The sequence below is a fragment of the Atta cephalotes genome (assembly GCF_000143395.1).
Source record: "Atta cephalotes unplaced genomic scaffold scaffold00010, whole genome shotgun sequence".
Taxonomy (NCBI): domain Eukaryota; kingdom Metazoa; phylum Arthropoda; class Insecta; order Hymenoptera; family Formicidae; genus Atta; species Atta cephalotes.
In genome coordinates this window covers 6,268,576-6,292,994 of record NW_012130074.1, presented here as the reverse complement: position 1 = coordinate 6,292,994, position 24,419 = coordinate 6,268,576, and the positions used below count along the sequence as shown (strand labels likewise).

Below are 24,419 nucleotides of genomic sequence, written 5' to 3'. Positions count from 1 at the left end.
TTAAGTAATAAGTAAAAAATATTTTTTAAAAATCATTTTTTTATATATTTCTTGTAAATCTTGTATGATGTTCTAAAAAAAAATTTGTCATAAGACACTATAAGGAATTTGAAATATATAAGTATGTAAAATGCATAAACTTATTACATGTGATATAAAGAATTATGAAGAAAGATGCAAAATATATCGTTGTTTACAAATTCTAGTTTATATTTTGTGACAATGAAATTATTTCACACAAACGTAATAGGTACAGATTGCACATTCCCTGATTTTAGCATGTGTACCATTAAAAAGAATAGAATATATCAGCATCTTTTTTCATCTCGATACTTCAAAAAGAAAATGAGAGAAAGGTATATGATTCCAGCTGTCTCACTCTTTTTAAATCGATAACAATTTCAATAAGAATGTTCAATCTATTCTTATTACATCTTATTACATCTATCTTATTTTAATAATATTCATTTGTTAATTAGACTATCATATTTAATATGACAATCACATTTTTTTGCGTATTAAACAAATATCTATCTCCATTTAGCATTGTTTATCAGTATCATATTTATTAATATTTTAATATTTTCACTGTCTAAAATATGTTGGGAATATAATTTTATTCAAATTAGTATCTAAAAATTATCAATTTTTGCTTTGATTTGTATCAAAAGTATCAGTTGATGAAAGAAATCTTCTATCTTTTAAAGAAATTGCTGAACATTAATAAAGAAAAAATTATTTTTGAGCATATTAGTTATTCTAATGTAATTTAATGATCAATGATCGTGATCTATTTTCGCATCGTATATACATTGATCATCACACTTTAAAAGATTTGATTCATCATCACATATGTGCGTTTTGTACCAGATTAACAAAGTAAAATGTACATATTATATTTTTATTTAGGATTTAAGATTGAAAAATTTTTAGGTAAGATAATAAAGTATAAATAATTACCTTGTGTTTTAAAATTAGCTATTTATAAAATAGTATATCTTACATCTTATTCTTAGGAAAAATTTTTGCCTATAGTGAACAGATTCATAAATATTACATAATTCTAGAAAAACGAGGCATCATTTCCATGCTTGCTTTTGAGCTTTTTGAGATGCTAATTTTTTCGTGACGTACGATGAGATCAACAGCGCCGCGAGTACTATCACAATAAGATAATAATCAAAGTCCTCCTTTAAAACATCGAATGTTTTAGATGGTGCCACCCTTGTATAAAACAGATCTACAAATATTATAATCATTTTGTGTGAAAAGTCATTTATAAAAATACGAGTTTAAAATCAAATATTTAATGTTACCTTAAATACTTACCAAGACCATGTACAAAAACTAAACAAGTACTTTCAAGGCCACTGGGACTAGTATGAATACCCATAACCCTAGAAACACTTTGATTATAATTAATAATAGCATCCATATGAACTGGAATCTCTGGCATGTATGGTATTACTCCTTCTTCTCGCATTTCAGGGTTAATAGGCCGTCGTGGATCTACCATCATCCACGGCAACTCTAATATTCCACCATTGGCTAAAGCGACTGTGGAAATATATTAAAATATCATAATTAAATGTGTGCGTACACGTACATTTAATTTCAACATATTCAGATAATTGAAATTGGATTTTCTTTTTAATTTATCGAACCATAATTTTACATACCTATTATATGTTTGCTAGTGATACCCTTTTCTGTGATTGTTTCTTGCATATACTCTATAGATGCCGGAAAAATGAAAGCTTGTCTTTCTACAATTGGTAATTTTGTTGTTGCTAAAGAAGAGAACACTGAAATATCCAACAATCATTATATTATTAAATTGATGATATAAATATATTTGATCTTGGAAAAAAATAATCAATATTCAAAATTAATTTGATAAGAATTCTAATTGTTTAGTATCAAAATTTCAGTTGGAAATTAAAACTATGTCGACGATATCCTTGTACGATATTTTATATGATGTGATTCTTGAAAAGACCACAATTTCTTTCGATCTTAAAGTTAAAATAGTTACTGAACCAATAAACATAATCAATTGATTTTTTTTTTCTGTGATACAAATGTATATTGAAAATGATTTTCACCTGTAGTATTGCTCTGTATTTTTCCTTCATAAAGCTCTAAAGTAGCGATTTCTGTTCTACGTCCTTTCTCATTAAAATAGCTATATACCAACCAATTTTCCGAATGCACTATATGGATTGGACCACGTATTCTTTTGTGCGTAATAGAAAAAATCATAGCCCCAGATACTACGTCTAATAGATATAAATTAAGCGTATCTGTAAAATGAGAAAACGTTAAATGTATTTTCTATAAATAATATAAATTCGCACGATAATAATCAAAAATATACTCACTTTTATGGGCATGTCCAATACCTTCTGTCACTATGGCCACTAAATTAGGATTAATATACTTATACAATACTGATCTATCACTTAAAACTCTTCCTTGAGAGTGCACACGTTCTATCGGATTTTTCGCTGCAACTTGCGTTATTCTTTGGTTTCTAGGTGACAGCAACAATTCCCATACTTTATGGGCGATTAGTTCCTGTATTAATCATTAAAATGATTAAGATTTATTGATATAATGAAATTGATCTATATGCTAAATATATGTATACATGAAACAAACCTGAGTTGTGCTATATGAAAGAGAGAAGCCGGATAATATTCCTGTCGTTTGATCAGCAGTAAAGAGATATATATTTTTCCCGAGTGAGGCTGCAACCGCGGTAGCGCTATCGGGATAAACATGAACTTTATCTCGTACATCAAGAATGAGGATACCGCGTAAAAAATCGTCAGTCGCTACGTGTAATAACATAGACTGTTTTATTTTGTAACCAAGTTTCACTAGTCCGTCCAATGACTGTCCGGTAATCGGATTAAATGTATATATAACACCTTCTCCGGTTTCCTATTGCATGATATAAAAGCAATATCAAATATGAAGTATGAACATTTATTACATTTATCATTGAATCTTATATATAAATATGTATTTTACCTTATCTTCTGCTAATAGTGCACATTGAGGTGGATGAGGAAAATGTCTGCTGCCTCTTTGTACATACAAAATCATTGTATTAGATAGTTTTGTGAAACCACGGATATTAGGTAACCTGAATTGCCAGATAATTTCGCCTTTTCTAGTTTCGATACCGTACAGCTGCAAGTAGTTTATAATAACAATTAGTTTAGAATAACAATTTGTAATAGCTGTCTGATAATTTACATGAAGTCATACCTTTCCAGCGGATGTAACGGCTACGATCATTTTGTGCAAGCCAAATTTATCTTGCACCAGATCAATACGTTGATTGGATTGTTGAGGTACCAAATCCAGTATTGTTTGAAAGAACGCTCTGGCTTGGTTAATCTGTGAAGTAATCCTTCGAAGAAACATACTTAGAACGTCCCCTGTTTAAAAATATAGCAAAATATATTAGAAAACACGTATCCCGAAAGACTTTGAGTATTGAGATCTGTGGATTGGATAATACAGCGGAAGGATATAAAAAATTAGACGATATCTAAAAGAATAATAGCAAACTTATATATGCTATAATTATTATAAGCTACTGTATTGCGTTATGAAAATTTTTTCAGCAGGTTTAATGACTTTACATATACATATAATTGTAGAAGTCATAAAAATGTTTTCATGCATTTTACGCAGCTGGTTATCATGTATCAACGAAATTGCTACATTATTTGCATCAATGATACTTCATTTACATCTAAACTCAACCATAACAAATATCCAAATATGGATATTTTATTTCTTGCAATATGTCATGCAGGTAATAATATATTAGATATATTATAATTATTATATATTATATATTATATAATAATTGAATTATCTTTAAGATATTCTAGATAATCACACGTATATACGCGTTCATCTTCCAGTATCTTTAGGAGCCTATACATCGCAAATGTTATAACATGCAAATAAGTTCGTAAATAGCAATAACACAAAGTACTGCATTAAAACCAGCCTTCCTGCTTCACTACTTACATGAACTGTCTACATCAATACCTGTCAGCAGCCATTCACAAAAGAGAGTTAATTAATATAACTTACAGGTAGATTGTTATTAGAAATTGAATTGTGTTGTGCCAATAAATATCGCTTTAATATACGAGTGTTATTAATTAAAACAATACGTAAGCTTTTTCATAGCTTTCAAATAATATATGTAATTATGCACAGATTGAAGACATCTTATCATCCGATAAGAATTTAAAAAATTAAGTGTAATATAAAATTAAGTGTATTTAATATAATTGGTTCTTATATTTAAGATCGTATTAAGTATAATCTTAAAATATCATAAGCCAATTACGAAGCAGTATTAGTATCTTAAGAGATTACTTAAAACATCTTGAAATAAGAATGAACTATGAATACTGGCCTTGATATATTTAGGAAAATGTAAGTTATCTTGGAAATGTAAAAGTTATGTTTGTACATTTGACATATTACAATAATTATTTAGCAAAGGTATATTATCTTATTTCTAGCATATTCTTCATTCAGGAACAAAAGAAATATGTAAGATTTATTGATATCAACAGTTACAAATACACAGTTATGAAATATTACATAAAAAATATTCAATTAAATTCAATGAGAAATAAAAAAATCCTTTTCGACTAAATTTATACATTTTTAATATTCAATATTTATATATAAATAATCTTACTTACTCTCTTTCTGATCGAATTCTGTTTCGATAGCTTGATCCCTGTCAGACATAGGCAATTCCATAATTTCAACGGCCACAATACTGGCAAGTGCTTCCTCTCTTGTCCATACCAGTTTATTATGTTGCAACAGTGCAATGCTGTGATCTTGCGAGGATAATAAATGACGACACGTTATTCCTTTCGTTTGCCGTGGGCAAACAGATGCCATTATGCTTGGTGATTGTACAGAAATATGAGTCAGAGTAACCGATAAATCAGGTATAACTGCAGATGATAACAGATTCGTCGCTGTTATCTCTATTTTCTAAGTAAAATAATAGAAAATTTATAAAAAAATTAAATTAATAAATCTTCTCTCTAGAAACAAAGAAGAACACATGTTTTAATATTTACTCCATTTTTATATGTTGTTTCCAAAAGTATTTTCTCATTATCAACAGTAACAACATAAAGAGTTGCATCACCAGCGATATCTCTCTGTATAGGAGTCGGAAATTCTCCAATAACTAAAATTCGTTTTCTCTGGTCGTTATCGGCATTAATAGAAATTACAGATCCCTCTCCAAGTACAGATTCTAATTTATATGGCCCTTGGGCGCCAGCCCCAAATATTGCATTTATTGTAACCGATTGTGACTGTGCATTAGTATCGAATAGATGTACTAATAATACTACAGCTAAGGAACTGTCTCCCTTCAAACATGCTAAATATGGAGCTGCTAAAACACATCTAAACCAAAATAGAACTATTTTAAATATCAAAATGGATAATATATTTATGAAACTAATAACATACAATAAATTTCATATAAATTTCATACAAATAAATTTCATATAAATTTCATATAAATTTGACATACAGAAGAAAAATTAATTTCAATCTAAAATTACTTACTCTGTTTCTCGACTTATAAATGGTGCAGAAACTCTCCGAGTTTTTAATTTTTCTCCAGTCTTACTGTCATAAGACGTTACTTCTACTCCACTATTGTAAATAGGTAATATATGATGCAGCGTTCCATCTTTGATATGCCATTTTACATCTTTTATCCTGAAAAACAAATTGTATCTGTCAATTATATGCTCCAAATAAATATTTAACACATCAAAATATCTCCATAGTTTTGTACAATCAGAAATATATTAATTTTGTGTTACAACAAAAAATCTTCAAGTATTTATTCCTTATTTTGTGTGTGTGTGTGTGTGTGTGTGCATGTGCGCGCGCACGCTTGTGTGTTACTCGACATGGTGATGATTATATGAATAAAAATATTGAACTGCTGAATTTAAGCAACCTAATTTACAACAGTACAGAATTACAGAACTAGGTGTACAAAACATATATTATTGACTGTGCTTTGAATAAAAATGAGAAGACCTGTCAGCAGAGTACAAGCCCAATGTAGAAAACGATATAAACGGAGATGCAAGTCTGTAAAAGCAATGGATTATGTTTTATATAAATCTTCAGCATATCAAGTTTTCAATTGCTTTTAAGAGATAATTAGAGGTATATCCCTAGCTTCATATAGTACACAATATTTAGAAACACAACAAATCCTTCACATTCTTTCATTATTAAAGATGTTTATAAGTAATATATTTGTAGACTTTTTCTTAACATTATTAAAATACAATAGAATTTTGCAATAATATATTGTTTTAATAAATTCAATATTTTATACAAACCTGTCACTATTTGGCTCAGCTATTGGCCATTCGTTAAGTATATGCCCGGTTGCCAAATCCCAGGCACGAACGATGGCGGGAACACCGCCACTCACGGATATCAAGTCTCCATCCGCGACACCTCCTAAAGTTCTGATACGTCCGCCATAACCTTTTTCTAGCACTCTCCTCCATAATATTTGGCCTATTGCAACATAAATATAATTAATAATACATTTATTTTATGACCTATAATAAATTATATTTCTTAGTACATAACAATACTTGTAATGGAATAATATTTAATTTATAATATTGGCATGCACGAAAATGTGCTTAATCATTATAATTATCGTTAAATGGGCAAATATAAATAGCAATAAAAAGATAATTAAAGAAACTGAAAATATGAAAAGCACCATGCAAGTGCACATGTAACATGCAAAAGATAAGAAAAAAAAGAAACATTGTAAATACTTATATTTACCAGATTTCAGATTAAGCGCAGCAATAACGTTCTCCTCGGTGGCGACGATAATCTTCTTCGCCGTAGATACCGTATCGAAGCTGGCGAATTTAATTTTTCCGACGTAGTTCTGCCTCCTGAAAAATCTCGCGTAAATGATTAATTCATCCGGGGATGATAGACGGGAAATCGAGTATATCGGTCCTCATGATAATATTCCCACGGTGCTCTCTCTCTTCTCTCTCTCTCTCTCTCTCTCTCTGTCTCACTCTCACTCTCTCTGCATTATTTAGAGGTTGCTTCGATCACTTACCAATCGAATTTGCCGACTTGATCTTCGTAGAGGCACAGGGAGAGATTAAAAAGGCCGATCAGCACAATTAAGCACTGCAGGATCGGTACGTCGAGAAACCGGTTGAGGTTCCTACGGAAGGACCACGCGCACGGAGCCATGGCGATGACGAGCGCTCCGGCAAGCGCGCGAGAGAGTATCCGCGACGCAGCGCTCACCCCCTTCACATACAGTCGCTCTACGCCCTACGTTCTATGCCACTTCGTTTATGCACGTATGTATGTACGTGCCACTCACCGACCGACGTGCTACAGCGCTTATAGCATGGACGACGTTACATACGAATGCACCCCGCACCAGTCACCCCTCGCCACGGTTTGTCCTGCCTTGTCTCCGACATCTGCCGACGTTTCATACCCTTTCCACGCATGTATAGTGCAGTACATCAATTCGCTGGGTCGTCGTAACAATCTTATTTATCAACTCAATGTAATTTAAATGGGGTCGATAAATCAGACTACTACTATGATCCAACAAATTAATCTACTGCGCTGTACATATACACGCAACAGACGAAGATGAATAGAATCAGGTGGGCCATACCGTCTTCATCTAACACGTGGCACATCTAGGGCTGGCTAGCAATGCTGAAGTGCCCTGTGCTATTTCGATCCTTACGTGCGCAAATATACAGTGTACATTGGATGATCTCTAATAGTAAATTCAGTCACTCATACTTTAGATTAGTACACATTAAACAAATTGTTTTGTTATAGAAAGTATCTAAATATACTGACAATATAATCAACTTTGACAATGAAACAGTACATGTATATTCCGTTAAATAACACAATATTGTTATTAAATATTTGTTTATATTAAATTAAATAAAATAGATAATTTGTGATCTGATGAATTCATTAATTAAATAATAGGAAAATTTATTATTTTTTATTATAAAAAATCATTATTGATTGATCGGGTTACAAAAACGGGAAAATAAGAATTTGAATTCATGATTATAGAATTGCTAGAGTTTTATGAATTTAAAATTATTATGATCAATTTGAATTTTGAATGACCGTTTCGCCTAATATAATGATAAAAATAATTAAAAAAAAATATTTCTAAAAAATATTTCCATCGAATATTAATAAACATTTGATTTAAATGAGTTGGAAAGAGAAATTATAAAAATCTTTTATCGGAAGAAAATTCTTGAAAAAAAGTTCAAGGGATAGAACTAAAGTTGTGTATCTCTTTTATAATAATATTGAAAGATGAAAAATATATATATTGATAATTTAAATACAATTAAAAATAAATGAAACCGATCGTTTTTCTAATTTCTAGACGTATTATTAAAATGTTCTATAATTTGTACATAAAAGTAAACTTTATAAAATAAAAATATTAATAAAACATGTTAATTTCAAACTAAAATACAAAAAAAATGTTTAAAGAATTTCTCTTAAAGATAGATATATAACTTGGAATAATATAAATTATGCTATCTCGTAATTTTATTATCATTTATTTGAAAAAGTTGTTTTCAAAATACATGTAAATAAAAAATAAATGCTTCCTAGTGCCATATAGAATATGCGTTTATGTAGTCATGTTACATTGCAATCGTCATTGTTAATGAATTTTTTTCCACAAGGAAAACGAGATAAATTAATTTTGAGGCCACTATTTTACCAATACGCTATCAGGTCGACAGCAAAAGAGTGCATAGAAAATATATGTGCAGTTGTAGAAACATATATTATTTTGTAAAATAAATTTACAAAATTAACATGAGGTATCTCATTATTGTAAATTTACAAAATTAATATGAGGTATCTCATTGTTATAAATTTGTAAATAAGTAGGTTTAAAAAACTTTTGTAATAGTAATGGGACGCTCTCTTATGCTGTCCTGTTAGTACATAAATAACGAATTTTGTTATATATACGAAAATAGATAAATGTTTATAAATTACTCATAATTAAAGTTATATATCCTAGCACATATACATATATTTGTAATTTCTACAGAATTTCTACTCTCATCGTTTGGTTTTCTTGCATTCTATCTAAATTGACAATATTAAGTTGCATCTTTACTTTCATATCCTCTTTTCTTTCTGTTTATTTCATGTTTCGCTTATTCACACGCTAAATTGCTCCATTTAAGGAATATATTCTGTTTACATGCAATCTGAGAGCATTATTCATGTATACAAATAAAAGTTAAAAGCAGATTCGTGATGACTAGAATATCTTTACATTTCATACATTCGTTTTTTTTTATACTTATGTGCAATAGTCCATAATAAAAAACATAGATATCTTAAATTGTAATATATAACTTTGGTTCATAGCAATCCCTCGATGATTTCGTTAAAAAGAGGAGAGATGAGAAAGTAATTTGCATTCTACGATCTCCGTTAAATGCAAAAATTGTAAGTAGTGTAATTTAAATTACATCATGCCCAAAAATTAAAGCTTATCATTAGGAAGTACAGGCATCAGATATACTGTAATGTACCTATCCTGTTAGTAACATTATTATTACTGTTTCAATATACAAATTCTATAATTAAATTTAATGACATTTTCAATGACCTAAAATTATACATAATATGCCTTGTACAAAAGATGCATGCAAAATCGAAATAAAAATGACAAATATTAGATACTACATTACCAATAATCAATTTTGAAATATGAAAGAACAAACGCATATAAATACCTAGAAACTTGTAAGATAAGTGCACTACTTACAAAAAATGCAATTTATGTATTATAATACACAATGTATGTATTATAATAATTGTAATATGTTATTATGCTTAACTAATGCATTATTATACATATGCAAGAATATACACATACATATAAAAAAATTTAAACTTTCTTAAATTGCAATAAATGAAGATAAGATGCTAGATTAATCATTTAAGATGTATACTTGTAATTTAGAAGATATTCTAGCAATTTATTTTCGTAATTTTTGAAATTAGATATATAAATATATTTTACTGCTAAATAATTATATATAATTATTATATGTATAAATAATTATATATGTAATTACTTAGCAATTATACTTTATTTCATATGCGTCACACAACAAATCAATAAAACAAAAAACAGACATTAGTTGCAGCAATTAATAAATGATGACATTTTATGATAAGACCTATTGGCGCATAAAGATTTCAAGAGTAAATTAAAAGACATAAACTTGAACCAAAATTTCGAGTATGCTTCTATGCTACATTATGTACACATAAGCTGTAATATGCCTTTTGCTTTTTATAGCATTTTGAGACTAGAACAGCCGAAACGATCACTGATCGCTAAGCCTTTTTATGCAACTGTAAAATTTATTTTTGCAAACTAATTAATATTAATGATGGAAATTGTAATAGCAAAATCTATGCTTTTCATTGCTTCATTAAATTATTTATTTTCTTTTAAAAATAATTATTTATTTTCTTTTAATAATAATTCTTTTAATAATATAAAATTATTCTTTTAAATAATTATCCATTCTTAGTCACTCTGATATTAGATGTGTTTCTTTCGATTCAATTTCGAAATATTATAAATTATTTGGAATTTGTTTCAAATGTAAAGTTTAATTTCATGTTTGATATTTAATGTACAAATGGAAAGCATGTGGCACAAAGGTCCTATCTTTTCTATACCCTAAGTTTTTAAATATAAAAAAATAATATGATCACAAGGATAATATCCATTTTATTGGTTTATCATTGAGTTTTTAGAGAGCACTTATATCTGTATCAATAAAACCCGATTTTTTTTTAGTAAAACATAAATACAAAAAACCTATTTAAAAAAAGTACAATCGCAATTAATCGATTAATAAAATAATGAAGAGACAATGATATGAGCTTAACTTTATAGCAATACTTATTTGTACAAGATATCTATCTTCCTAAATCATCATACTAGTTTTTCCGTAATTTTTATGTAAACAAATTTCATACAAATAAATGGAAGAGAGTGAAATATACTATGGTATTTAAGAAAATACATTGTGCTATATTTATATATTTCAATTTAGGTGGACTTTGCATTGCTGTATTTGTTATCAGCGTTTTGTGTTATTATCAACTGTTATACATTTCTTTTGATTATTATTTTTATAAAGAATATTCAGATTATGTGAATTCGAATAATATTAATAAATCAAATTGCATCAAAAATTTGCAAAAATTTGTATAATATTAAAATCCTGTTACAAGCACAAACAGAAAACATTACATTAATAAAATAAAAAATTATATTTTTCAACTCCTGCAATATAAAATCACATATAAAATCATATTAAGATATTTTTCGTTTTAATTTATCAAAATAAAATAAATATTAGAACACATACGCAATATATTTTTAAGTAGCGCAGCGTAACTACTTTATAATTTCACAGTGTTGGTCCGACCATCCGTCCATCTATCCCTTCGTCTGCAAAATTTCTAAAAAATAACTTAACTTGTTCAAACTCCATTTTCGGCAATAGATACCTGATACAAAAACTTTAGCTCCACCGAAACAAAATATGAATTCATAAAAGAGTCAAAGATCAAAGTCAATGAGATTTTTTAATAATATAGAGCAAATATCAAACGATTTAATTTTTTCAAATTCTGATTTTTCGCTGCACTACTTCGTTACATCCGTTACAACGGTTTATTACTCTTTTTAACACACAGACATGTTACAATTTTAAATAACAAATGTTTCGTGTGCATCGCTATCAAATTCAATTGTGTAATTATTACACAAGATTATCGATTTTTCTTTCTCTAATAATATTAAGAATATTATGAAATTTTCGTGTTAATTTGTGGCAGTATTCTGTATGCATACCATACATTTCTTATTGGAAGTATTAATAAAAATAAAAATGTCAAATGCCTGGGAAAAATAGAAAGACAAACATGCTGCTTCAGAATCATTACACATTCCAATTTTTCTAATTATTTTTTTTTAATCTCTGTATTTGTTAATAAAATATATATATATATTGTCTAAAACTGATTGATTAAAAGTGCTTGTAAAATTTGATTTTTTGTTGCTATGGCACTGCATGTTTAAATGATTCTACAATGCTAGTTTAGTTTTTCTCGTAAAACTTTTCAGCATATGATTGTTATGACAGCTACCTCGATTCATACGTACTAAAATCAATGTTCCTACTATTGTAAATGTAAAAAAGTCAAAAATCTGGCAGCCCTGATAAGTAAAGCTTCGGTACTTAATGCTTTTAATCATCACAGCACATTTACACTGTATTCGATTTACAGGACTGCAATATTAATTAACAGAGATTCTCTTATAGAAAAAAAAAAGTTATGAGCGGTTTTCCACTAAACTATTGACTGTACGTTACTATGGTCACATATCTTTTTATCATTATGCAAATATATGTAAATGCAAGTTTAAGGAAAGACATCTGCAAGCTGTAATTTGTAAACTTCCTCCCCTGCAAATGCTGCTAAATATTTATTCTATCCTTCTTTTTTCTCTTACTTTCTCGTTGTCTAAACTTTCTGGTCATGAAGTAACATCATGACTCACGTTGAGACCAGTAAGTTTTAAATTGTACTCTTTCCATAATATGATAATATTTTATAGCTGCCAGAGAATAATTCGTTAAAATGCATGTACTATTCATCTTCTCTTTAAAACATTCATATTTTTTCTTTGCATGATCAAATTCATTTTGATCTGTTGCTTTATTATACGTGTATACCTATGAATCCCTTCAATTCCTTCCATCGTTTATAACATAATGCATCTTCTTTGTCGACGTTTTTGCGGTTCAGGTCTTAAAACGGCGCGTACTGCCTCGTCAAATACCTGCTTTAGTCCACGTTGCGTGAGCGCAGAACACTCCATATATTTTACCGCACGAATCTATATATAATAAACATTATATTATTAATATTGAATTATTCTGAATTAAGTACATAAAAAGTAGAAAGATATAACAAAAATTATATATAGACACAAAGTAGGAAACAATTTGTTTCTATATACCTTGTTTGCCAATTTCTGTCCCTGTTCACGCTTAATAGCACTAAGGCCCTGTTCAGCTAAGGCAGTAAGCGTTTCACGGTCATCTCGTAAGTCTATTTTAGTTCCAACGAGTATCATTGGTGCATCTGGGCAGTGGTGTTTTATTTCAGGGTACCATTTACTGGTAACATTTTCGAATGATGAAGGGCTCGTTACTGAGAAACAAATGAGAAATACATCTGTCTGAGGATAGGAGAGAGGACGCAATCTGTCATAGTCTTCTTGTCCTGCTGTGTCCCATAGCCCTAAACTAACTGGAATACCATCGACAACCATTGGTGCAGAATAGTTGTCAAACCTATTAAATATAACTCAGACATTAGAGATTTAACATATATTCAATGTTACATTTTTCAATTTGCTTTTAATTTGTTCATTATTATTTATTAAGCGTCTTACTCAATATTTCAATATCAGTTAAAAATAAAAAGAAATTTTATTTGCTTGTAACTGTAATGAGCCATGTGAATCAATAAAGATATTGCTGAATGAAATGAAGCTCAACAAAAATAGATTTGTCAGAATCTAAAGGACAGGAAATAACCAAAAAATGACTGGAAATGAATTACTTCCTGTACATAGCAGTTAGGTATCTTCTGCTCTGTTACTATTATTAGCCACTTCATTTGATTGGTCTAAGAAAGAGAAACTAAGGCAAAAACCATGCTATAAAGTCCCTTTAATGGGTTATGTAGAAGCAGAAGATTTTTCAGTAGAGAGAACAGACATACAATCTTAACATAGAGATATACTTACACGGTAGGTACATACTCTCCAGGAAAACTATCTGTTGTATATGATATCAACATGCAGGTCTTTCCTACTGTTCCATCTCCTACCACTACACATTTTATTGGTCTACCTGAGCTCATGATTTATTATCTACAAAAAGATACATAAACATCATTAGCGGCAATACAGAATCTAATTATTTAATAATGTTCAATCCATCATATCATATTTAAATATTTCATTATATTGAGTTCTGATTATATTGATATCACATATGTAGCAATATGTTACACTGACATTAATAATAAAATGAAATTATAACAATGTCAGTCAGCGATTTTCAAAACGTACGTAACACCCATGATTCACAATTAAAAATACAATAAATACAAATTAAAAAATACAATAAATACATATAATAAATATACAGAGAATTAATACACACGCGATATACTTAATACAAAATTCCGTCCTTAATTTACATAATCTATATTCAATAAGAGACGCAAAAGACAAGTGTGATGGCAATCGCATAAATCCAACAAAGCGCTAATTTTTCATTAGGAACCGCCTACAATGTCTACGAGAATTCATGATAGATCCACTTTCACTTCGTCTCGCATGATCGGAGCGCGGATAATCCCGGAAGTTTCATATGAGATTCGAGCGCGCTCCTATCGAAGGGCTCGCCCTAAGAGTTGCACGCGCGCGGCAAATAAACAAGGCTAGGCCGGTCAAACGAAAATCCGCACTCACCGTGTGGCACGAAGGGAAGAGGGTGGGTTTCCGCTTATATCTGTCTAGAAATCGTCGTGCGCGACGATTGAGGGTGCGAGCTTGCGTGCGCGCGGCCGTGCGTTGCGTCTCAAAAAATCACAAAAGCGGGTGCCATGACAGTGTGTCGCGGTTTTTCAGGGGACTTAGACTGAAACGAACCGGCTGACTATTCGCACCAGCTCGCACAGTGACAGATGTTCAACGGTCGCCTCACACTCCCGCCTTCCGCCGTCCTTCCTACCCCACCTTTCCACGAAACTTATTGTTCGGGGAAGTGACAGACCGCAATATTGTCCTTGCGAGCGGTACACATCGCGTCTGCGAAGGTTAAAAACCCGTCCCGAAAAGTTCTCGTGAAAGTGTGTTCACGGCACGCGTGTACACAGATCGACCAATCGGACATGCCAGCGCGAGGGACGCATGAAAGAATCGACCAATGACTATATTCGACTTAAGGGACGAACGATTCCGTGACATCGCCTTGGGCTGCGTTCGTCGAGTTTTCATTCAGTCATTCATTTTTATCTGAATTATTCGCGAGATTCTTCACGAATATTATTGGTTTGTTCCTTGCGGTTGAATTTTTTTTTCTCTCCCTCGTCTGTCTTCTTATTGCTGCGATAATTCTTTCTTGTTTCTTTCATTTTTGCGGAATCAAGCCTATATTTTTGTGAATGATTTTAAGGAGAGATTTTAAGCCTAGATTAAATATCTATTCCTTTATAGTAAATATCTATTATTCTATTTTCTGTAGGTATGTAATTTTGGATATATTTGTTTAAAAAATATAATTGTGCAGTTACATGATCAGATCTAAGAAGCTTCAAGTGGAGAATGATAGATATTCTTGTGGATAGAAAAATAAAAATCGATTTAAAGAAAAACAAAACTCAAGATAAACTGATATAGAGCGCCTGAAGAATAAAAGTTTAAATAACGAATATATTGCAAGAGCGCCTAGTTTCAGACAAAAACACTGATTCATCAACGAATCTCAGATATTCTGAAGGAATCATGAATGTGATGGATGTTGTGTATCTTATTTCTTCACGAAATAACACTTTTATCTGGAATGCCGATGGTAAATAGCATTACTATGTCAATATACATAATTATCTATTATAATTTATTTAATTTTATGTCTGTTTTTATTATAGATTGGTTGAAGCTTCGACGGGATCACAGAATAATCGGCGAATTAGTAGGTTCTTTTCCAAAATTAACTAGACAAGAAATATTTTTAGGTCTCCCATTGCTTTTATTGCCAGAAGAAGTTACTCTATTGCTTGAAAAGAAAATCGCTTGTCTCATAGAATGTACGAGTCTAAAAACACAGCCAGATGAATCATTAAATCAAAGATTTCAGGAGTACAGAGATAAATTGTTTCTGGAACAAGGAAACTGTCTAAAAGACAACAGAAAAAAACAGGTAGTTATTTGTATAGATATTTATATTTAAAGGACTATAAGGATTTTGTAATAGAATGGTATATGATAAATATTTTTTTTAGATTACCTCTGTGATGGACAAGATTATAGAAGGAAAAAAACGCAAGCTGTTAGGCTTGCACACAAGCAAAAAGAATATGAGGAAATCATTGGATAAAAAAATGCAGGAAGCCTTGAATAATATTGAAATCGATTCTGAAAGTTTGCTTGAAGAAGAATTGGCTAAGTTGCCCAAACTGAAAAAAAGTGATGCACTCATTCAAATACATACAGGTACAAAAAATTTAATCATTTAGTAATTTAATCATACATTGTTCATGACCTGAATTGTTCATTTACTTGTATGTTAGCATATCCATGGTCTAATAAAGATGATGTAAAAATAGTGAAATGGAAATATCCGCTTACATCTGATCAGCAACTTAAGTATAAGGTATATAAAGATCTTTGGGAGAGGCAATATTACATTACCAGTGGAGAAAAATTCGGTGGCGATTTTCTGGTATATCCAGGTACAATTTGTTCCACTATAATTCTAAAGTCTGAGATAATATATAATTGAAAAGCAGACAATAGGAACAAGGAATAACAGAGTTCAATCTATTCAAAAACGTATATATTCTGCTATTTCTAATTGTTCTCTGTGTTTGTCTTAGAGTTAACGTGCAAACTGCACATTATAAATCTTTTTGTTCACAGGTGATCCAATAATGTTTCATTCACAATATATCGTACAATGTAAACGTGCGAACGAAGAAATATCTATCACAGATGTTATTGCTCAGTGCAGACTCAGTTGTCATGTTAGAAAAACATTGGTGTTTGCTACGTATCACGAAGAGAAAGATATAGTGAAATATCAATCTTTTCAGTGGACAGAATGTAATGCATTAGAAGACAGCTGATATAACATTTTATTTAAAAATATTTATATTTTGTTGACGTTATTTTCATTGTTTTTTTTTCGAGATGTGATTTTTGTAGAGATGTCTACATATAATGCATGTTTCATAAAATTGTGAAATGAGCATTACTTACAGGTTCAAGAAAAATTAATTCTAATTATATTTCAACTTGGAAACTTTTATCATAAATTGTTAGTAGAAATTAATCAATTAGAGAGTTAGTAGAGAATAATCAATTTTGTATGATATCCACATTTATAGTCAACACACAGCATTACAACATATTTATTAAACATATTTATTAAGAGTTTAAGACATTCAAAAAACTGTTTTAAATTGTGTCTATTAATTTGAATCTATTATGCTGGGGCTTAGGAATAATATTAAAGTGTTTCTTATATATAACTTGATTTTCACGACCAGCATAATTTAATTTAACCCAAGGGTGGTTCCAGTTGAGATCAACTTTCTCACAAGTTATTACCACTTTGCCTGGTTCTAAGGCAAATAAGGATCTGTCTCTTGATAAACCAACCTATATAATAAAAAATATATATAAAATGATACAAAGAAAATTTATAAAGTTAAAAGCATAGTAATTAACTAGCACAGTAATAAACTTACATTAAGACCTGGATGGAATCTGAGGTTTCGCTGTGTAACCAATAATCTGCCCGCGTATGTGTAACCCCCATCCTGTATTTTCCATCCTCTATGTTTTGGTCTGGGATGGCCACTCTTGTTGCAGGTGCTAGTACTACTTTTCTTTGAAGCATATCTGACACATACTTTCACTAAATAAAAGAAATAATTTTCATTAATCTTAATATGTAAACAAGCAAAATCTTAGTAATACAGTTTGTGAAAAATTTGATAGAATAGATACAAATAAGCATCAATTATATTCATCCTAAGCTCATTACTCAGTCTCAGTGCAATTTCAACAAAATTTAGGTTGTCTGCAGAAATCAAGCAGATCAATCATTTTGTCAATCAATTGTTTAAATAATATATTTTATTTAAAAAATAAGAGATGCTTGATTTATACATTCAAGCAATTATAGGCTGCTAGATTTGAGTCTTGTGTTCACAATGCTAGAAATCGCTGAGATATCAGACAGAAAACAAATTAACAAATGACTAGGGTTAGAGGTTAGGTAGTGCTGAGTTAAAAAGATAAAAGTTAAAGTTAAAAAGTTAATTAATTTTAACTTAATTTACATTTTAAACTTTTAAGTTACATTTTAGACTCTTAACTTTTTAACTTAATTTAGTTACATTTTATCAATAACTATTAATTTTTAATTTTATTTTTTTTAAGTCAATCCTTAGATACAATGCAAGAGACTAATGTTAATTAATATAATTTAGTAATTTTATATTGTATAATCATTTATATTTTATATTTTATATTGTATAATTTATTTGTGAACAAAAATAACTAAATTTTTTAATAAATAAGTTGTAAGAAAGGAAAAATATGAAAAATTATGTAAAATAGTCAAACTTTTTTTTTTAGTTCGTTTGAACCAAATTTAACTGTTAATTTTTTAATTACTTTTTTTATTAATTTTTAATTCAATTAATTTTATTACAGATTAACTTATATTTTAATTAAGTTAAAATCTTCGAGATTGTTAACTTTAACTTAATTTAGTTAAAAAAAAAAGTTAACTTACCCAATCCTGCAAATGACACTTGAACAAATACATGTTACCATAAATAATTATATGTTCAAATCACATTATAACAATTATAATGCAGTCATATGACCAATGTGATTAATTAATCTTTCTTAGTCTGAGATCACAGATAGATTCCTAGCATAGATACAAGATTTTAAACAAAGAGAAATATCATTCTAACTTTGGCATTCAATGAATAATAAAGATAAAATGACATTTGTATCTAAATAGAAAATATCCTTGTGCTGTTAACAAATTCTTTCCATATTTATAATTATTTTTCTGCTAATATATTCTTCCAACAAAATTTACAATAGACACTTTGCAAAATTTGTTTTCGACAGATTTGGTTATCCAAGTACATATTCAATTTTAATAAAGTAATATTGACATACAAACCCAAGTTATTATTATTACAAGATACTAGAGTTTGTCGAGCGTTTTGTAATCCAAGAGAAACCAATTGTGATAAGTGTGCCATCTAAAAAAAAGATCTTGTGTTTATTTTTAATTCTTGAATATAATCTTAAAAATATTATATATTATTATCACCTTATATAAATATATAAATATATAAATAACGTTTATATCAGAATGATGAACTAACCTCAAAATTTTGCCGAATCAGAAATTTTACTGGACAAAAATCCTAAATTCAGAAATGCCAATTATTGAGAAGTAAACTTTCTATCATGTTATGCACATCGCACGTCATGAACATCAATGCATCATGACACAACCAATCAGCTTCTTTCTCCACTTGCAGGCACTCCATTTGCCGTAGATGGATCTTCCTCCAGCTGTTTCCTCATTTCCATGAAATATTCCTAGAGATGATCTGATTCGATTGTCATTAGTTACACAGTGTCACTATGCTGTCATTGTACGGATATATTTGATCTTTTTCTTGAGATCCAGAATTCTGATAGTTAGTTGATATTGAGCACAATTATCGAAAATGACGACGAACGCGGAAGATCTGCAGAAGCTGGAGGAAGAGGCAGTTGCCAGGGGCACGAAGTACGTTGCGAACCTCCTGCAGCGGCCGGGCCAGCTGGAGAAGATTGACATGTACAAACGGCGGATCGCCAGGAAGAAGGCCTCCGTCGAAACTATGTTGAAAACCGCGATGCAAAGCCAATTGGACGGAGTCAGAGTCGGCTTCGAACAACTTCAAAGCTCCCTGGAAGCTATTGCCACTACTAAGGACGACCTGGACCATATTAATCAACTGTTCAGTTCAGTTCTGAAGCTTAGCTCCAGGCTACAAGCAGTGCAGGAGGAGAACATGCGTTATTCTCAATACGTCATCGCGAAGGAAAACCTGAAGCATATATTCACTGTCCCCGAGAGCGTGGAAAAGACGAAACAGTGGATAAACGAAGGTAAGCTGTTGCATGCGCATCAGAGTCTGATGGATCTCGAAACTTCCAGGGACGAATTGTTGTACGAGCTTCACAAATTACCGAATCAATCGCCGGCTGACACGGTTATGCTGAAGGCTTATTTCGAGGACGTAGAAATGCTTTCACAGCTTATGGAGAAGCAAATAAGACTGGTGCTAGGTCGTACTTTGAACACAGTCAGGAAGGAATCTACTGTCATAGTGACACCTTTGAGAATTATAGAGAGAGAAGAAAAAGCAGATCAATTTGCTATTCAAAGGCACAAGCAGAGTGGATTTATGGCGCCAGGTAGACCCAAGAGATGGAAGGAGATGGCAATGAAGGTATTGGAAAAGTTAGTTGCCAACAGAATCGAGGGAACTCAGGTGGAGGAGAGGGCTGACAACAAAATGTGGCTTGTGAGATATCTGGAACTTACGAGACTTCTGATCCTTGAGGATTTGAGCGTGGTTAAAACTCTGTGCGAACCTTGCTTTCCACCCTCGTACAATATAGTAAGAACTTTTGTTAAAATGTATCATACGAGTCTGTCCCAGCACTTAAAGGACATAATTGCTGGTGGACTAGAAGGAAACGAATATGTTTCTCTATTGGCATGGATTATGAATACTTATACAGGGTCAGAGTTGATGCAACATCCTGAATTAAACATTGATACGTCTGATATAGGTCCACTGCTTAGTTCTGAGATGATAAACGATCTTCAGGAAAAGTATTTGCGAAATATGTGTCAGAATTATGAGGATTGGATGAGAAAAACGCTGGAAACAGAGAAGCTTGATTGGAGGAGTGGTATCCTGCCTGACAGCAGCACCCAGGAATTATATTACCACACTGCCGCTCCGGTTATCATATTCCAAATGATCGATCAAAATCTTCAAGTTGCAAAAACTATTAGCTCTGACTTGACGGCGCAAGCCTTGATTCTATGTATTGAGCAGGTGATCAAATATGGATCTATGTATAGACAAGCAATACTAGAATTTAAAACGAAGCATTTTGAAGACAGAAGCCAGGTACCTTACTTCACACATCATATGATCACGATAGTTAATAATTGCATACAATTTACCGAGTTGGCGCAGCAGATGAAGCAACTTTATTGGGTACCCAATACTACCGGTGACATCACAGTGAAAGTCGAGAGTCTCTTGGCGAATTATCAATACCTAAGAAACGAAGCCGCAGCTATTTTACTGCAAGAATCTTTCCTGGATTTGGAGCTGCACTTCCAGGATTTAATCACGCCCAAGTGGCTATCGTCGCCCATTCCAGTGGAGACTATCTGCGTCACTTTGGAGGATTATTTTCAGGATTACAATCATCTGAGCCCTAAGAACTTCGAATATGTCATCACTGAGGCGCAGAATCTCATCGCGAAGCGTTACATATCCGCGATGTTACAGAGGAAGATCTCCCTAAAGACCTATGACGAGTGCCTAACATGTACATCAAAGATAATGACAGAGGCGGATAAACTGAAGAACTTCTTCGACAGAATCGCACCAAAGGTTGGAAACTTTAATTCGCCATTTGAGATAATAAAACGTCTCGCTGAAGTGCTAAGGTGCGAGGACGCGGAGATACTCTCTCTCGATTTACACTCGTTAGTCGAGAAGTATCCTGACATGACAGAGGATCATCTCATCAGATTGCTTGGCCTGAGGGGCGATATTTCACGAGCGGAAGCTCGAGGAAAGGTTTCGTACATCATGGAAGCTCAACGAAATCGAAAGCCCGTACAATCTATAACAAATAGTATATTCAAGCAGATAGTTATACAGGACAGCTTCCTCGGCTGGAAACCTTGAGATTGGAAGAATCTGTATGAAGCAAAAATATGGAACACAAATAGTTCTTCTATGTAGAGCCACCATTCTTGTAAATCAAATATTTCTTTTATACAATAGCGAATGCTGTAATATAAGTATTTTAATTTATCGATTGAATAATTAATCACACTATGCGCAAATGTAACTTTATAAAAGCATTTGTGCATAATGTAATTGATCAATAGGTAAATTAAAAAACCAATATTTGTACAAATTTGTTTAACATTTAATTATATATAGTTAATTCTGCGATTTATATATATAAAAACTTAACACTTTATTTATATATATATAAAATATTTATGTAAGAGTATAATTTGATCAAAATTAAATTGTATAATAAAAAAATCATTGGTATTATATATATGAATATAATATATACAATACATGAAATATGAAAGATTTTTAAATTAAAAAATGTATTACTCCAATATTAGCCACAGCAAATTTTCTTTTCTGTTAATCTAAAACCGTTACATCCAACGATTCATTTCTGTAACAACTAAACATTATTCTGAGATCGCGTGCAAAGATATAAATCTGTCAGAAGTAATTTCGTGATATTGTTTAATTATTTGTAATTTATAATTTTCTTGTTTAGCACTGTATAAAAGTATGCAATAAATTATTGAATTTCAAAGAAATATCGAATAGAAATTGTGTTTAATGTCACGTGAACGAATTTTTGTGTAGCATGCCTACATGCTTGTAAATAAATATGAAATACTTTTTAACCATATTTTTAACTATCAAAGACGAATTGATCAATTGATTGATCATTGATTGACAGTTATCGATTGCGAAATTGCGATAAATGATTGCTTCAGCGGAATGTTTAAGCGGAGAGCACAGACTCTTGCATAACATATAAAACATAAAGCATAAGAATATCACCAATCAGAGTCCTTTATTTCAAGGAAAGGAAGGAAATAAAAGACTTTGATTGGTTCTTTTTCTTATGCATTATGTGTTTTGCATTATGTAAGGCCAGAATCAGACTATGTATTGAAGATTAAAATTAAAGATTGAAATTTCACCAAAGAAATTTTGACTCTTTTTTTTATTCTAATTGATCAAACATCAATTTTTCAATCTTCAATCTCATTCTTCAATGCGTAGTCTGATTCCGGCCTAAGAGCTATTCCACACAACTTGCATAGCCATATAATCATATGCATAAAGAAATTTATCACATTTCTATCTATGAAGATAAACGTAAAATACGATTAGATGATTTTCTTTATGCATATGTTGTGTGGAATGGCCCTAAGAGTCTGTACTCCCGTCTTACATTTGGGAGAACTATTGGAAGTTTCCTTCGCGTTAATTGGATTATACTTTTAAATCTAGAGGAATAATCCTATCTCATCAAAGAGAACTTTTGATTGCAAAACAATAATTCAAACAGTTGTTTACATTTAGAATTTCAGGTAAATAATAAGTTCGAAAAAAAGAACCACGGTATAATGAATCATTGCATTAAGATCTGTCTTTGTGCATATGGACAATTAAAATGTCAAATTTACAGGAAAATATGTGATCATAACCTTTTCTCGGTAAAAAATTCTTATATCTCATTTTCAAAAATTTTTCAAATTTTAAATTTATGAAGATTTCTAAAAAATACCTTAAACTTTTCCAGATTTCATAAGTTTTCTTTGGAAATTATATAGAATAAAAAAATCGTAAAATATATAATATTTCAGAATTCACACAATATAAAGAATTCCAGACAAAAAATTAGATTTTTTCAGCACTTTTGAAAAAGATATCAATTGTATAAATGATATTGATTTTGAAAAAAATCTATAAATTTTTAAATTATACAGGAATTCTAAAAAATTTTGAAGTGTATATAAAAATTCCTGAATATATAGAGAATTCTAAAATTGTCATCAATTAAGTTGTGATCACTTTTAGAAAAAAAAACGAATTTTCAATTTTTTTCCAGTAGCAAAGACATTGTGTTAACTAAAGCGAGAGAATATACATTATTGTGTTTTCTTAAATATTTGCAACAAATATGAGGCTGGCAACATTCTTAGTGTTGCTTATATGTACGGGAGCAAGAAACGCTGACATAGATCCACTGAAAACAATTATTTGGGGCCCAGGACTGAAACCAGCAGAAGTTATTATGCGTGCAAGATATTTCTTTTTGCAACTGGTCGATTCGCATGGAAGAAAGTCAGTATTGTCAAGCAATTTTATAAATCGATAATGAAACAAGAATATTCAAGATTTATGAAAATGATGGACAATATTTATTGAAAAAAACCCAAAAGAAATTATATATATAATCTGAGATTTACACAATGTATATATATATATATATATATATATATATATATATATATATATAT

General features: G+C 30.7%; 6 protein-coding genes across 6 annotated transcripts in view; 3 read left to right on the top strand and 3 right to left on the bottom strand.

Moving 5' to 3' along the window:
• Positions 1-1,079: 1,079 nt before the first annotated feature.
• On the bottom strand, positions 1,080-7,335 carry LOC105627812 (ER membrane protein complex subunit 1). Its single transcript, XM_012209090.1, has 16 exons — positions 7,196-7,335; positions 6,904-7,019; positions 6,438-6,621; positions 6,127-6,180; positions 5,641-5,796; positions 5,139-5,475; positions 4,746-5,049; positions 4,054-4,074; positions 3,277-3,449; positions 3,037-3,198; positions 2,662-2,946; positions 2,382-2,577; positions 2,106-2,303; positions 1,680-1,805; positions 1,330-1,557; positions 1,080-1,240 (listed from the first exon to the last, which is right to left on the bottom strand). Exons 1-16 carry the CDS (start codon positions 7,333-7,335, stop codon positions 1,080-1,082), a joined length of 2,841 nt encoding a protein of 946 aa, XP_012064480.1.
• A 5,638-nt stretch (positions 7,336-12,973) lies between these two features.
• LOC105627809 (ras-related C3 botulinum toxin substrate 1) lies at positions 12,974-14,142 on the bottom strand. The gene is made up of 3 exons (XM_012209087.1): positions 14,027-14,142; positions 13,232-13,568; positions 12,974-13,108 (listed from the first exon to the last, which is right to left on the bottom strand). The coding sequence occupies exons 1-3, from the start codon at positions 14,140-14,142 to the stop codon at positions 12,974-12,976; spliced, it is 588 nt and encodes a 195-aa protein (XP_012064477.1).
• A 1,651-nt stretch (positions 14,143-15,793) lies between these two features.
• LOC105627810 (tRNA-splicing endonuclease subunit Sen34) lies at positions 15,794-17,133 on the top strand. The gene is made up of 5 exons (XM_012209088.1): positions 15,794-15,860; positions 15,937-16,208; positions 16,291-16,501; positions 16,579-16,740; positions 16,928-17,133. The coding sequence occupies exons 1-5, from the start codon at positions 15,794-15,796 to the stop codon at positions 17,131-17,133; spliced, it is 918 nt and encodes a 305-aa protein (XP_012064478.1).
• LOC105627811 (probable 39S ribosomal protein L27, mitochondrial) lies at positions 17,126-19,456 on the bottom strand. The gene is made up of 4 exons (XM_012209089.1): positions 19,426-19,456; positions 19,218-19,299; positions 17,758-17,927; positions 17,126-17,668 (listed from the first exon to the last, which is right to left on the bottom strand). Exons 2-4 carry the CDS (start codon positions 19,297-19,299, stop codon positions 17,465-17,467), a joined length of 456 nt encoding a protein of 151 aa, XP_012064479.1. The 5' UTR covers positions 19,426-19,456; the 3' UTR covers positions 17,126-17,464.
• A 320-nt stretch (positions 19,457-19,776) lies between these two features.
• Positions 19,777-22,481, top strand: LOC105627808 (exocyst complex component 3). Its single transcript, XM_012209086.1, has one exon. The coding sequence runs from the start codon at positions 19,777-19,779 to the stop codon at positions 22,033-22,035; it is 2,259 nt and encodes a 752-aa protein (XP_012064476.1). The 3' UTR covers positions 22,036-22,481.
• A 1,598-nt stretch (positions 22,482-24,079) lies between these two features.
• Positions 24,080-24,419, top strand: part of LOC105627806 (KDEL motif-containing protein 1-like) — a 2,842-nt gene continuing 2,502 nt past the window's right edge. Inside the window, exon 1 of the mRNA XM_012209084.1 lies at positions 24,080-24,243. Coding sequence (XP_012064474.1) covers positions 24,080-24,243 — 164 coding nt within the window. The remainder of the gene's footprint in view (positions 24,244-24,419) is intronic.